Genomic DNA, 14926 nt, shown 5'->3' with positions numbered 1-14926 from the left:
CCGTTTTGCTGCACATCGCTCATTCAGCCCCTTGATAAAGGAATTATTAAAAGTGTCAAGTGCTCATACCGTCGGCGACTAATCCAAAAACTGCTCCTGAACATTCATCTGCAGCGAGATATGAAGGTAGACATTGCGCAAGCAATTGAGATGCTTGAAGCGTCCTAGCAAGAAACAAGTGCTGAAATTGTCACGAACTGCTTCTGCAAGGCCCATATCTCAACAGAGGTTCAGGTGGTTCAGGCTGAGGAAATCGACGCCGGAGAGGAGGAGCCTTCATGCCCGCCTGATCTCGCCGAAGCTTGGATTTCGTTGTGCACGAATGGAGGCGCCCCGGATGATGTGCAGATTTGTGATTTTTTACATGCGGACAACTGCGCTGTCACAACTGAGGAGATGACGGATGAGGCTCTGGCAGAAACTGTCCGAGACCGCAGTGATGACAACGGACCTTGGGAGGACGACTCGGCACGCGCTTTGCCCTCCGCAAAGGAGGTGCTGGACGTCATCGACCTTTAGCGCCGCGCCGCGGGCTTGCTGGACGATGACGGAGCAGCATTGTGTTCATTGATGTCGTACGAATGGTCAGTGCTGCCGTCTATCGAGAACAAACAACAAAGCAAAATCACGCAGTTTTTTGCCTCGAAATAAATGTTTTTAGTGAGTTCTGCCGTCTGTTACTTTTTTTCTTACTTAAGCGTTCCTTTTTCGACTGTTCTTGTGGAACCTCAATATAACGAAATCCTCTTTATAACGAAGTTTTTTGGGAATTTGTCAATTTCGTTATATCCCTGTTTAACTGTAAGTGTGCTGTTCTTTTTATGTCTACTTTGTTATTGGACCCCAAACTAGCCGCCAAGGCTATGAAACAGTATTGTCTGTATGCAGGGAATAAAAGAAAAAGAAATATAATAACAAGTGCAGTGGTTTTATGTGAGGCACACCGTTGTGGAGGCCTCTGGAAACGTCGACCACCTGAGGTTCTTTAATGTGAACCTACACCTCTGTCATTTCTCCTCGATCGAAATGTCATCACTGGGGCCGGGATTGAACCCACATCTTTCGGGTCTGTAGCCAAATGCTGTAACCACTGTACCACCGAGGTGACCATGCCATCCTCTGAATGATTCGTGATGCAGTAATGGATCTTGCTCATAAAAAATGGCCACCGTAAATAGAGGTGCCTAATTCAGGTTGTTGCACACTTTGACATGATTTTAGAGCACAGCTCTTTTGTTTTTGTGGCACAAGACAGTTTTTGATGTTGCACATTCATCGGGCTAAGCTTTATTTTTTACATTACTGAAATTAGTTCTTTTCATACAGCCAAATTATTCAAGACAGTTTTTGATGTTGCACATTCATCGGGCTAAGCTTTATTTTTTACATTACTGAAATTAGTTCTTTTCATACAGCCAAATTATTCGAACATTCTTGCAGCACTTTCTGTGTTAAAAATGAATCTTTCAGAAAAAATATGGCTGATCCCTCCGTCATAGGAATCGGTATAACACGAAAGTGAAACGTGTCTTCACAGGAGTAGTGCTTATTGTGTAGTGATACATGAGAGCTTGTACAAGGTCTATTCGTGCTTGGCAGCTATAGCACCGTTTGGTGTGAATGCACCCATGTTGACGCCTAGTTCGTATAGGTTCGTAGCTTGAGCTGCAAATGCGTGCGTCCCGCTAGCCTCTGTCTCGTTCCACTGAGGCACGACATTCGCCCGTCGAAATCGTGTCCTTTCTGCAACGTGTATTGCAGCAGCTTTGTTGGTCGGTGCTCTCGCAATCGAAGTAGTCGGCGGCAGGGAAATCCCATTGGTGCATGTGGAAGCTGCACTACTCCGATGAGCCGGCGCACGCTAAGACAAAGCGAAAGGCAAAGAACGTATCTGCGTCTAGGGTGCCTCGGTGATGCCAGTGCGGCCAGTGTCCTTCGCTGGTATCGAGACACTTTAACCATGACCTCTGATATCATGCGCAATCTCGGAGTAAGCGCTAGTAAGTGTCGATCGTGATGCATTACTTCTTTTCACCTCTCGCAGATGGCGGCACTGCCCCGTCTCGCCCCGCGTACCTACACTGCCAACAAAGAGCACCGTGCGAGAGAGAATGTGTGAAAGATATAAGGCGTGTTTGTGACGTGTCCAGCATCTGCCAAGGTGGCTTAGTTGGTTTACCGTCGCGGCCGCTACGTTGTGGGTTCGATTCCCAGCGGCGGATCTTTTTCTTAGATTTTTTATTTCTCACCTGTTGGCGTCCATTTTATCAATGTCATCCGTAACGGATGTACTTGGTGGACCCCGGCGTAAAACACTTTCGTGTTAAAAAAGAATTTTGATTTAACGAAGTTTTGATATAACAAAGTAGATTGACGATTTTAGTGAGTGTTATAACGGGGTTCAACCTGTGCAGGCAGACCAAAATAAGTGAGAATAAGAGCTTGTTATATTCTAAAGTATGTTTTTTGCAGTTCTATTGTATTGGGTGCAGACTGTATAAAGGGGTTCATGAAGTCTGCACTTGGCGTCGTTATGTTAAAATTCACTCTTTGCGGACCACTTCTATTCTATGCAGAAGTGGACCACAAAAAATGTCAGCATGATTGGGCTGTCACCGAATTTCAATAAATTGTGGAACTTGATTTCAACCTCAACCATTGCCCATAGTGGAACAGCACCAAACCATGCTGTGTTCTTCCCACATTCCAATGAATGCAGCATCAAAGCTTGTCAGATGCCACAAAGAATGAAGCTTTCCTTTGTGACAACTTTGTTCACTGCTGTTGCAGGCTCAGTTTTGCAACATCACATGCTCATCTTGTCTAAAAAATGGAGTAAGATACCGTGCAGCATTGGAAATTTTGGTGGCCACTATGCGTTGGTTCAACAGAAGTTCTTCCTTGGGGTATCGACATATTTGCACAGCGCTAAGTGAATGAGGACGTATGAAAGGACACAACACTTAGCGCCTGTGTTGTGTCCTTTCATATGTCCTCGTACACTTAGCGCTGTGCAAATATGTTGATTCTAAATCACCAACTAACCCATGCTGCCGTTCTATCCTTGGGGTAGATATTGGGGTGACAGGTAACTGTGAGCAGCCCCCAGAGTTCATCAGCTGCTTGTGGCAGGAGCAGTGCACTTTTATTTGTGGCAAAAGTGTGTTAGCTCCACTTGCTTTCTCAGGGTCCTTTTCTTCAGCTAGTTGAGGGTACATTCTTTTGGCTTGGAGCCACAACATTGAAATAAGGAAGAAATAACTAAGAAAAATGTATGGAAGCAACCGTACATGATGCTTTCAAGTGTGATACACAATCTGACTTGCAAGCCTGGGCAACTATGCAAGCAAATATTCACTTGGGCAGTTAGCCTTCACTAATTAGGTATCAACATTAACAGAAAAAAGTTGCTAGCTTGCAGCAGTCTCTTGTAAGTAAAACACTATCGCACTGTCATATCTCGTTGGCCATTTTTAGTTATCTTGGCCCGAGTTACCTGGATCACACTGTGTACAATACAGTGAATCATCATTCTCTCACAAGATGACCAAAATTTCTTTCTCGTGAAAAATGTCACTGATAAAAAGAGAACGGACCTGCCGCTGTTTGATCCGATCTACTTAGAAAAATAACCTGTCTGTTTGTTAATTTTGCACATTGCGACAAATGACTAACATACATATTTCAGGAGGAGAATAACAAAAATATTTCCATAGGCACAGCTGCTCTAAATTTTATTGCTAGAGGTGAGACAGATTTTGAGTGATTGCTTGTTTGTTTGTGTTATGTTTACGTTATGTAATTAATCATGTGGTAAAAGGTGAACTTGTATCATTATTCTTTTATGAGGTTTGGATTACTAGTATGCTTTCTGTTATTGTTTGCTTTATTGTAACATTTTCTTGAAATTTTGCAGAAAGCTCCGATGTTGCAACTATTTCGCTTGCTTTGAAGACCTTGGGTAGCTTTGACTTTCAGGGTGAGTGTGGCAACATGGTTCTGTGCAATTGCATTGAAACTGCATTTTCTAAAACTTAGCAAGGCATTGATTTTATGAAATACACAATGAGCATCTTCAGCTCTCTAAGAAACAGTGATGACATTTTGAAATGGGCCTAGCAAAGAGTAGATACCACGGGACAAAACACGAGAGAAGGACACCCTATCTGCTAATCATGTCGAATTTAGGTTGACATGGCAAACTAACAGCATTCTTTCCTGTGAGTTGTGCAAATGGAGCATTGCCCTTTATATCTGTAGTAAAACATATAACCTGTTACAGGTTGTCCCTTAGCACTCTGCTAATAAAACATTGCGTCTTGTTGCTCCTGACATTTCAGGACGCACACTGACAAGCTTTGTCAAGCATTGCGCTAATACGTACCTCACAAGTGAGCACAAAGAAATACGGCTGGAAGCAGTTCGAACGTGCTGCTGCCTTCTCTCACCAGCATTGCAGGTGAGCACACATTTGCCTTCATTTCTCTCACTCCAAGAGTTTTATTTTGATGAAGTAGTCTTAAAATTGAAATTAAGTTAGCAGTACCTGGGGAACTGTCAAGTCATGAACTGAGATGGCCTAATAGCACCATTGTCTGCCTTTTCCATAGCTTGCCCGAAGATAAATTTTTTGATATAAAGCAAAATCAAAGCAATGAGTGAAATTAGTATTGAGTAAAGTTAAAACAAATAATCGAGGGATTTCCATAAAAATTTTGGCACGTGCCAGATGTGGGTGAGGGTGAAACAATTAGGTGGTTTACTTGGCAAGTAAAGAACAGCGTCACCTCTGGAGTCACTTTATATTTAGGGTGCTCTTAAATTATGCGTAAGGTACTCTTAAATTAGAGGACGTCATCATGTGACATCACCTAATGTGACACGTCATGATGACGTCATAGTGACATCACAAATTTTGGCAATCTGTGACGTCTGATCATGTGACTTCTTGCATCATTCATGTTGACGCTGCTGTTGACTGTCACTTTTCTCATTTGATGAGGCATAAAAGGCTTTCGCATAACAGCATAGAAAACATATCTCTCAGGCCAGCTAGAAAGAAGTGTTAGGTGTTGCAGCGATCCCAGCTACTCACAATCTTCCGATGAACTGAATAAATTAATTTGCATTAATTATCCTGATAGTTAATTGTTATGCTCAGATATCCACTAGAGCCATTGATTTCCATTTTTCAGAAGACTTTTTATGAATATTTGGAAGTAAGTGCTTGACCAGATATGCTTGGAAAAGAAACAAGAGTGTCACACGGTACTCATGCCTCTAAAAAATTTTAAAGACTCATGTGCCCTGTTAGCTAAGAAAATGCGGCTTCTTGTCTTCATATGCCAAAGAATGTTGACCAAACTGAAAAGCTTTAGTAGAATAGTACTTCAGTCACACCATAAAGTAGTCTGAGGAGGGACATCTCTAAAGACACTGTATTGCTTCATGTGCAACGCATTTCTTATGTGGTTTCAAGAACTTATTATGTGATGACTGGCTGTATCTGTCAACATTAGCTTCTTACCTCACGACTTCCTTTCACTTGTCGTGTGGAACACTCTTTCAAAACCTTGCCAACAGAGATAGTTTGATGCCTATGAAGACCAGTGGCTTCATTAAAAACATGTTTAGAGTTTCTCAGTGGCTGGTGCTTTCATCTTTTGGCTTGTAGTGACTGGGTTCTATTAAAAGTCAACTAGTTGCTGTATTTCTACGTCTGTTGTTCCGCTAGTTTTTCCTCCAGATAATTTTTGTCTGTTTACAGAACATGAAAGCAACTGGCAAATACAGCCCTTCCCTCATGGATGATGTCCAGAGAGTGCTTGGAAAATTGTTGCTGGCTGGTGTGACGGACACTGGTAATCTCTTGTCTATGGTTTTGTTTGTTCTGCATCCTTTGCAGTTACAATCACCGTATCGTTGTTTTTGCTTGCCAATCATGCTTTGTTGTGCGGCATGTAATTACAGTATTACATTATGCAACTGTTGCGAGTTGTGAAATGTTACTAACATTGTTTCTTTTTGTCCCTTGAAATTCAGACTCGGATGTGCGTTACTGTGTGCTTGCATCCCTGGATGAGAAGTTTGATGGCCACCTGGCCCAAGCAGAGAACCTCAGTGCCTTGTTCATCTCTCTGAATGATGAAGTTTTTGAGATTCGGGAGCTTGCCTTGTGCATTATTGGCCGGCTGAGCAGTCTGAACCCAGCGTACATCATGCCTCCTCTTAGGAAAGTGCTCATACAGGTATGCATTGACATTGCATTGCATTGCATTGTGTGGTCTTTTGGTGGCTTTTACCTGAATTCTCTCTCTTTACTGCTCACACCTTCACAACCTTAACAGTGTTCGATGCAGTGAGATTATAACACCTCTCAAATGCAACATAGCACATCATTCATGCCATGAGCCACAATTGGAATTTGAGGTGAAGATGATGCGACAGAGTAGCACCCAACTCTAATGGCAGCATTGACAACATGTGGCAATCTGTGCCATATTGTTGTGCATGCCTGGCTTGGCAAAACTTACTGGTGACATTCATGACCCAGAGCTGTGACATTATTTATTTATTTAAAAAGTCCTTACAGGCCTCGTAAGAGGAATTGGGTAAGGGGCATCACAATAATAAATGATCATACTTAATATCTAATACAGGGGTGAGACAGCTGCGCATATTGCGTATTTTTGATACAATTCGGTTTTCCTGCGCCAAGCTGCTCCAAACGCATAAAAATTGCAAACATTGCGCCAGAATGCTCCAAAACAGCCTCAAAAGCAAGAATTCTGATGCCCACGTGAGCTTCAGTGGGGAAAAGAGGCTGAGTGGACAACATGATTTTCCAAGCAGCACCAGGTATACCAAGAAAATAAGACTTTGCAGAACACTTAGACACACCCAAGCGTCTTTCTTCCAGTATGCACCTTTCTAATGAAGGCTCCCATGGTGCCGCCATAATCTCTTCTGGACTGTTCTAAATATGCGTGACCCTGCAGAAATGTGCTGCCGTACTCCGAGAGTACTGCTTCTACTCGCTAGGCTGTGTGTTCTGACGCTGCTGTCGCTTAGCAAAAACTACCGAGTGGCATGTGTAGCTGGGTTGACTCTCAGGTTCTTTGTTGCGCATAGTGTGTTCCTCCATTCGCTGCGGTGTTCGTGACGGCGCTGCTGTGTGTGGTCATTAACGCGTGTGCTTGTCGTGGGTGAGTACCTAGTTGTGTCAACGCGGCGTTAACTATCTTTCTGCATGTGACGCATCTCTGCAAGGCTCTAGTGCGTGGGTTCTCAAACTGGGTTCTGTGGAACCCAGGGGTTCTTTCTATGAAGGACATCTTAGGGTTCCGCATTCGGCCAGAACGAATGCAACCCGCTGCCGTTTTACCCCCCATTCGCATTTAATTAATTTATTTAGATGAGCAAATTTGCATTGCATTTTGCATTTAACAAAGCCATCGACACCAATGTTACTAGAACAAACTCAGTTTCAAAGCTCCGTATCTCCGCCAGCGGAGGAGGGTGGTCCGAACGGCGGTCACGAGAACTAGCGGCGCTGCAGTCCCGTCTTGCGCCACTATTGGCGCGTCGTCTGCTGCCACGGCGTAACGCGGCAGTCCACCGCGAAGTTTCTAGCGGCAACTTTCTTATTGTACCAGTGACAAAATCAAACATTATCATTCTTTCATTTGATGTTCGTGCATCTCATTTGCGGATTACTTAGGGGGATATGCATAAGGTCGTCTGTATGCATTGGCCCGCGTGCGTTGTTCATTGATTGGCTAAAAATCGATGTTCGGTCTATATTTGAACTGTCTACATTGCGCTTAACATCCAAGCATAGGAGTTTCTAAGCGAATGAGGGTTTTCAGCGTAATTTTTATAACTACCACCACAATTTTAGCCGCTGCCGTCTTATCTAGACAAAGAACAACCCAGCACGTTTGTAAAAACCTTTATAGTGTACAAAGAAGCGTACTTACTCAAGATACAAAAACGTTCTAGTAGAACAGTACTCATGTTGTCTACAATTTATTGAAAAAAAACTTTCTCGAAAAACATCACCAGTGCTTTGCAATGTTTACAAGACACGTTTTCGCGACGATTAAAGGGATACTGACCCAAAATCGGAAAATTTTAGAGAACTCTGTAAATGAAATCACAGTGTGCGATTACATCGAATAGATGTCGTCTCTGAGCAATTTTTTCAGCGGATAGTTGTATTTTCGATGTCACACCTTTCTATGTTGCATCCTTCTATGGTGCCTTAAACAATTCGAACAGATTGGCCGTAATATGAGCACCGAGCAGTTATTCGCGCGTACTTTGTCGCTAGCAGAGTCGTCAGTATTGACTCCTTCGCACAACTTCAGTTTTTCAACTTCACCGAGCAGATGTTCCATGCCCGCAGCACTTCTTACACTCTACGACAGCCGTTTGCGTTTCGTGCTGTAACTGCTCGTCAACTACAATTATCATTTGCACAAGTACGTCTCCATTCCCGAAGCAAAGTGTGGGATTGGGCTAGTTGGTATTCCATTATTAAACTGGTCAGCGCAAAAAATTTGACATGGTACATATATATAGAAAAGACGGGGACCAGCGCTGGTCCTCGTCCTTTCTGTGTATACTGCGTGTCAAATTTTTGTGCTGAGCAGTCCGTTCCAGGGCAGGCGAGTGTAAAATATTCCGCACATCTTCTTCGATACCTCGTCGCAAAATCTCTCGAAAATCCACTGCTTGGAAGGCATAGCGATAGTTGACAACTGATCGAATGTCAGTGTGATGCAACTCTCAGTCTCGGTAGAGTATATAGGTAATCGCCTGCCTATCGTTTTGCTGCTCTATTTCTGGCGGCTCCTCCAAACTGGGCACTGGGCTTTCGCGAGACGCCGTGCGTTTTGGGGGGGATTTACGCCCTGGTCCCAAACATTTTGGCTTTGAAATGTGGGGTAGAAGTGCTGGGAACAAGCGCGGCATAGCCCCGGGCGCGAGTTCCCACTTTCCACGCGGGATCAAAACTTCTTGTCCCACAACGACAACACGATAGTGCTTTACAATGTCGTCTTTCTCAAAATGAACGTCACAGACCTTGCATTTCGCAGTAAGCTTTCTATCTTTACGATGCAAAGCTTGAATGGCATAGGGTCTTTTTGAGGTCCGAAGAAGTGTCATGAAGCGAAAGTGTCGTGGAGTCGTTGCAGTAGCTGCTCTTGCAGCCCGGCGCAATGCAAGTCGGCATACCGCACTGTGAATCTGTTTGCCCTCATTACGCTGCGCACATTATGCACGTGTCTTCGCACAAGACGCTAAGCGTGGTCAAGAACAATCGCAAAAATGACGAGCTAACAAAGCGCAGACGTCGCTGCAACCCACGTGCGCTCGTAGATCGTCGGCGCCGATCACAACAAGCGCCAGCCGCGGGAGCTAGATGTGACTGCAGCGCCACTAGTTCTCACGACCGCCACGCGGTTTGCCTCTCCGGCGGAGCTTTTAAACTGAGTTTGTTCTAGTAACGTTGATCGACACTGCATCCGCACATCAGGTGTCTGCGGGTAGCGAGAGCCCCACATGGTAGCAGCACTAAAGACTCGTCGTCTAGTGTACGCCATGGAACTTGCACGATTTAACGGGCACCTCGGCGCTTTATTTGTAGCTCATGGTGTGTCGGTGATCATGTGGCACAGTTTTCATGCACGGTGATTTGCCACTGCTTGGTTTTGTAATCAAAGCGCACAGCGAGCACTTTGATATACGTAAGAGGAGTCGCTTTGTGCCGGCTGTGGGCTACACAAGCGTTTAGGCTTAGCTTTTTGACTGGGGTATTGGTCGACAGTCATTTCGCTGTGCGACAGGCATGCCTCCATTTTATGTGAAGATGTTGCTTACGCTGCGCGGTCCCTGAAGCATGCAGCGTATGGTTGGCAGGCACTTTATGCGAGTCGTGGAGTGGCGGGGGGGAGGGTGGGGAGGAGGAGACGAGTTGAGAGTTCTGCATCAATTTTCGATGGCCTTTGACATTAAAGAAAAGAAAACAGGCCAATGCGGGCAGTGGCAGTGCCTATACTGTGGTTGCCGAGACGTTTTTGACTGACTTCATGCTCAAGAAAAAGTTGTGGGTTCCGCGGCACTCTGGAAAGCTCCTTTGTGTTGTCGCCCAATAAAAGTGTACAGTATGCTTCAGGCACGTAGCCAGGATTTTTTTTTCGGGGGGGGGGGGGCAAGGCCTGATTGTTCGAAAGAAAGTCTTTCCATGGCAATGAGACGTCCCCCCTTTCTATCGACCACCAAAGAGGGGAGGCCACTACCTACACTCGCTCGCCCCCTCTTGGCTACGCATCTCAGCAACTTCTACTCGAAAGGATTCGTGCTGGAGCCAGCAAGGAAGAGAGGCAATGAGCTTTCCTTGTTTACAAACAAATTATTTAATAGCAATTATAAATGGCATATGCGCATGCTCTCCTCACACAACACACACTACACAAAATCATAACAAAGAAATACAACACTCGCGACGTAAAATGCAGAATACAGGAGGAGGATATCAATGATAATAAAATAACGTGATCAGCACAAGAGGGTAAAGATAATAATTAGTTAAACTGCGCAATGTCCCAATACGCTGCTTCCCGCTTCGCAAAGTTCGTGAAAATAGAAAGGGGTGTGGCTCATCTCACGACCCACGAAACACGAAACCTCTATAGAACGTTTTATAGAGGTTTATAGAGGTTTTAAACGTTTTAAAGACGTTTTATAGATGTTTTGTGTTTCGTGGGGAGTGAGTCCATGCCTCAGGCCTAGGGGCTCGTTCGGGTCGGTTCGAGTCGAGGCTCGAGAGTTGTCCTCCGGGTCAATGTCCAATTCGTCCGGAGGCCTTCCTAGGTCATTGCGGCGGACTTCTTCGTGCTCCAAGCACCTAGATGTTCATTTTTTTTTTCGGGACTTCGAGCGACCGAACTTTGTCGGCCAAAATCAACGTCCAACTATCTCGCGACTCTCTTGATCTCCTCTCTCTTTTCCTCCACTTGACCATGGTCCTGCGGTCGCTTTTCATAGGCCCTGACTCCGCCCCTCGGTGATGCCAAACCAATTGTCACTATTTACGCAACATATTTCATTGTCAATCAGCTTGTATCGGTCCGACGACCGCCCTCATAGCCCACAGCCACGCATGACCCTCTCCTGAGGCAAAGCAGAGCAAGAAAATGCACAAGCGCAAAACTTGGAGAGGGCAACTGGCAAACTTGCCGTAGATGCGGGGGCGTCCAGGAATTTCAACGCTCAAACAAAGCGTGCCGTCTCTTATGTCCAACGCGCAGTGTTCTGAGTGCTGTGCAGAAAAGCCACTGGCCGTCCCCATCACTCCCGTTTCCCCGGTGCCTGACGACCAGATGTCAAGGTCGTGTTTCAACGCTTGTAACAGGCATCTTCGGTACGGTTCCCCGTAGTTGTCGCTTCTCCTCCCTGAGTGCCGCAGGTGGTCATTCACGGAAGGTGCGATAATGAGCCTCGGGAGCAGTGGAGGTAGCGGCCCCGCTGACGGGATGGCTGGCCCGGCCCGTCACAGGGGCTATAGCAAAGTCGCATCAACAGAATCAACAATAGGCGCTCCGCTTTGCCCATGCCATAAAACTGAGGGGCGCGCACGGCACCTCGCATCCACAGTGACCGCTGCCCAAGGGCGCTGCCACCCGATCCTGGTGTTCGTGCGGTGGGCCCCACGAGGATCATTGACAGAAGCTTTCAAGAACCTCGCTGCGGAATGCAGTCTTCGTCGCCTCTGGCGGGAAGGGGAAGGGGTCTTCTTTTCTTCAAGACGGTGCATCCAGACAACGGGCCAAACCGCTCTTTTGGCCCGCGGCCTCGCCGTCACGTGACCCTTCACTTCCAGTTGGGGGAGTCCATAGCTGGGTCGGGGATCGGGAGGGCCAACAATGCTGAAAACATTTTCACGAACCACCCGTCCCCATCCTCGCTTGTGGGCCGTGTGCTTGGAGTGGTGGGGTGTCATCAAGACAGGTTTTTTTCTTCTTTTTTCGGTAGCCCCCCATCCTCGCTTGTGGGCCGTGTGCTTGGAGTGGTGGGGTGTCAACAAGACAGGTTTTTTTCTTCTTTTTTCGGTAGCCGAGTGCACTGGTAGCTCTTCGAACTTGCGGTTTCTCTTTCGAGACGCGCGCGCTGCATCATCTGCGGTTGGAACAGGACTCGGCCCGGGCTTTATTCCTCCCGTTTCGGACTGCACATGTGTATCGCGCAAGCGGACGGGCCACTCGTGTTCCTACTGTCACGTGACTCAGCCGCCCGTGGGTCGGTCCGTTGTCTGGATACGCCATTATAAGAGAATGGGTGTAAGCACTTTACGAGTCCTGGGGTCCGGTCAGCATAAGTTGGACGTCTTATTAGCAAAAAGAAAAAAAAGTTGCCCGGGAATATAGAAGGCTGGCCGATCCCCCCCCCGAAATTCCAGGCACGTAGGCAAATTCCAGGCACATAGGCAAGGGGGGTCCCCCCCCCTTGCCTATGTGCCTGGAACGGCGCTACTCTTGCAGTACCACACGCTCATGTTTGACGAGATAGTCAGGGCGGCGAGGTTTCTTGGCACCCGTGCCGCACTCTTGAAAGTGGTCCCGCATGAGGTGGCAGCGAACTGTGGTGCAGCACGCTTTTGTTGTCTGTTAAAAGCGTGCAGTACACTTGACGCTATGCCAACCGCGTGGCTGAGCAGATAGCTGAAGGCGCTTATTGTGATGTTCTCCTGACAAATAGTAACACTGACCTACAGGAAGCTCTGAATAAGCAAACGAAGCAGATGTACAAAAAGCTAAAGCAGTAATATGCTAAGTTATATCACTGATCTTAAACAGAGGCCTACTGCTATGTGACTACAATTTTTGTGTAATCACGATTTTTTTTTAATTTTATGATAAGTGTTATGCTTTTTCATTTTTCTTTTTTTCAAATGTTTGAGGTGAACCTGGTTCCAGAACCTTTTTTCAATTATTGCATATGTTTGTTACACGGGCTGATAGGTCTTGGGGTATGTAGAAAGGTAGTGTAGTTCATACTTGGTGATAATCTGTTAAAAGAACTTTCTCCAAAGGCTGTTTTAGTGATAGGTGTATTCTAAGCCAATTAAAATATGTACTTGTCTCCACAAGTTGCTAAAAATTGGTTTTTTCAAGCTCCTAAGACGACATGTTAAATGCCGCTAACTGCTCCAAATCAAGGTTCTTCTGCTCCAAAATCAAAATTTTACTGCTCCAAAAACTGCTCCCACTTCAGTTTCAGCCGTCTCACCCCTGGCAATATCATACAGGATGAAATGGCATAATGCATACACATGACTTCATGAACACATTAGAAGATTACATAACAATCATCGTAGAAGCAACATGATTACTAGAGTAAAAATGAAAGTGGTAGTTCAATGTATTATGCAAAAAAAAAAACAAAATAAAAAAACAAGAATAGAGATAATCATGAACCCATAAACAAGTAGGTTACATATAAATATATTGGAGTGGTGGCTTGCCAATTAGAGAAGAAGTCAAAAAGATATATTTCGTACATGAGTACGCAGCAAAAAAGTTAAAGAAATAAGAATACACGAATGAGTTAAAAGAAGTAACGTAACGCATAAACAAGAGAGCTAACAAAACACACATGACTAAAAGAAAACAAAGGTGATATATACTGTGATATATGCAGTGGAATGTGAATTGATGAGCTGGCGAAAGTTATCATGAATTTTTTCGGGGACAATGAAATGAGGAAGGGCATTTCAAAACTGAATGGCACGAAGAAATGCCGACCAATGGAATGACTTTCACAATTATAAACATTGTCACTCGTTTCAGATTAAAAAAAAAAGAATTATTTTTGATATCATGTTTGCCATGAATTTAACGCATCCGTGAACAACAGGACACTGGAGACTTTTGACTAGAGTCAACATTTATAAATATTGACTCCGGATAATTCACTTTTTTGGTTAATCGGCTAGGCCTACAAACAAATTAGGAATTAGGAATAGAATTGGGATGAACAAGTATTCTTGCTATATGTGGTGTTTTCAGCAATGTCATGCACCAAAGCCTCATCAAGCAAATGGCAAAAAAGGGCTGGTCAACTGTTTGGGAGTCATTCATCTACAGTGGAACAACTCTGTGCTTCTGTTATTGGGCCATTGCCTGTGACTCGCAAGCTGAACACATTCACAAGATCTATTGGACCTTTTTTTTTACTTTGAGCACCAATTTTCAAAGCGATTATATGTATGAAATACAGTACACTTTGATTTAACGGAACCTGAAGTGACCAGGAACATATGTTCAGTTTAGCAGGACAGTTTAGCAAGTTTCGTTCACTGAGAAACGAACAGGGGTGCAGAACTTGGGTATGAAACCAATCACATCAGAGGCAGTTGTTCTGCAGCAGTAGTTCTGTTGAAGAGATTTCTGCTTACTGAGAGTCATTGTAGTTTTAAAGGGCCCATGACATGGTCACCCAACAAATTGTGGTTTTAAGTGAGAAATGAAAGTAGAAGATCTATTGTGCCTGTACATGTATGAAGAATGGACTGTAAAAGAATATTTCATTGCAAAATGAGCCCTAGAAATCGCCGGTGTAAAACCCCACCCGCCGACGGCGACCGCCAGTTTGCCATAGTGTATGGGACGTCATGGGCTGCATGGAGCGAAGCCGTTGTCTTCTACCAAAGTTTCAGCCGCTGCAGATTGTTCAATTTCAGTGCCAAGCTGAAGAAAGCTGAAATAGCTCCATTGCACATGCAGCTGACCACGAAACAAAATCATTGGCCGGAATGCAGACGGTCGCAAAGAAAGCACCATGTTACGTCGCGGTTCGCGAGTGCACCAGTGTTGCCTGTCTCTCGGGCTGTTCGCATGTTTATAAAAAATATAAGTTAAGT

The 14926-nt window shown here is 45.0% G+C and overlaps 1 protein-coding gene across 1 annotated transcript in view; it reads left to right on the top strand.

Moving 5' to 3' along the window:
* The window catches only part of LOC119377945 (serine/threonine-protein kinase mTOR), a gene marked incomplete at its 3' end in the record, with an annotated part of 49308 nt that overhangs the window by 20910 nt on the left and 13472 nt on the right, over positions 1–14926 (top strand). Inside the window, 4 exon segments of the mRNA XM_037647224.2 lie at positions 3917–3979; positions 4341–4459; positions 5768–5861; positions 6043–6248. Of these exon segments, the coding sequence (XP_037503152.1) occupies positions 3917–3979; positions 4341–4459; positions 5768–5861; positions 6043–6248 (482 nt within the window).

The sequence above is a fragment of the Rhipicephalus sanguineus genome, unplaced genomic scaffold, assembly GCF_013339695.2.
Source record: "Rhipicephalus sanguineus isolate Rsan-2018 unplaced genomic scaffold, BIME_Rsan_1.4 Seq626, whole genome shotgun sequence".
NCBI classification, from domain to species: domain Eukaryota; kingdom Metazoa; phylum Arthropoda; class Arachnida; order Ixodida; family Ixodidae; genus Rhipicephalus; species Rhipicephalus sanguineus.
Note: the sequence above shows the minus strand (reverse complement) of the source record. Positions and strands in the feature narration are given on the sequence as shown.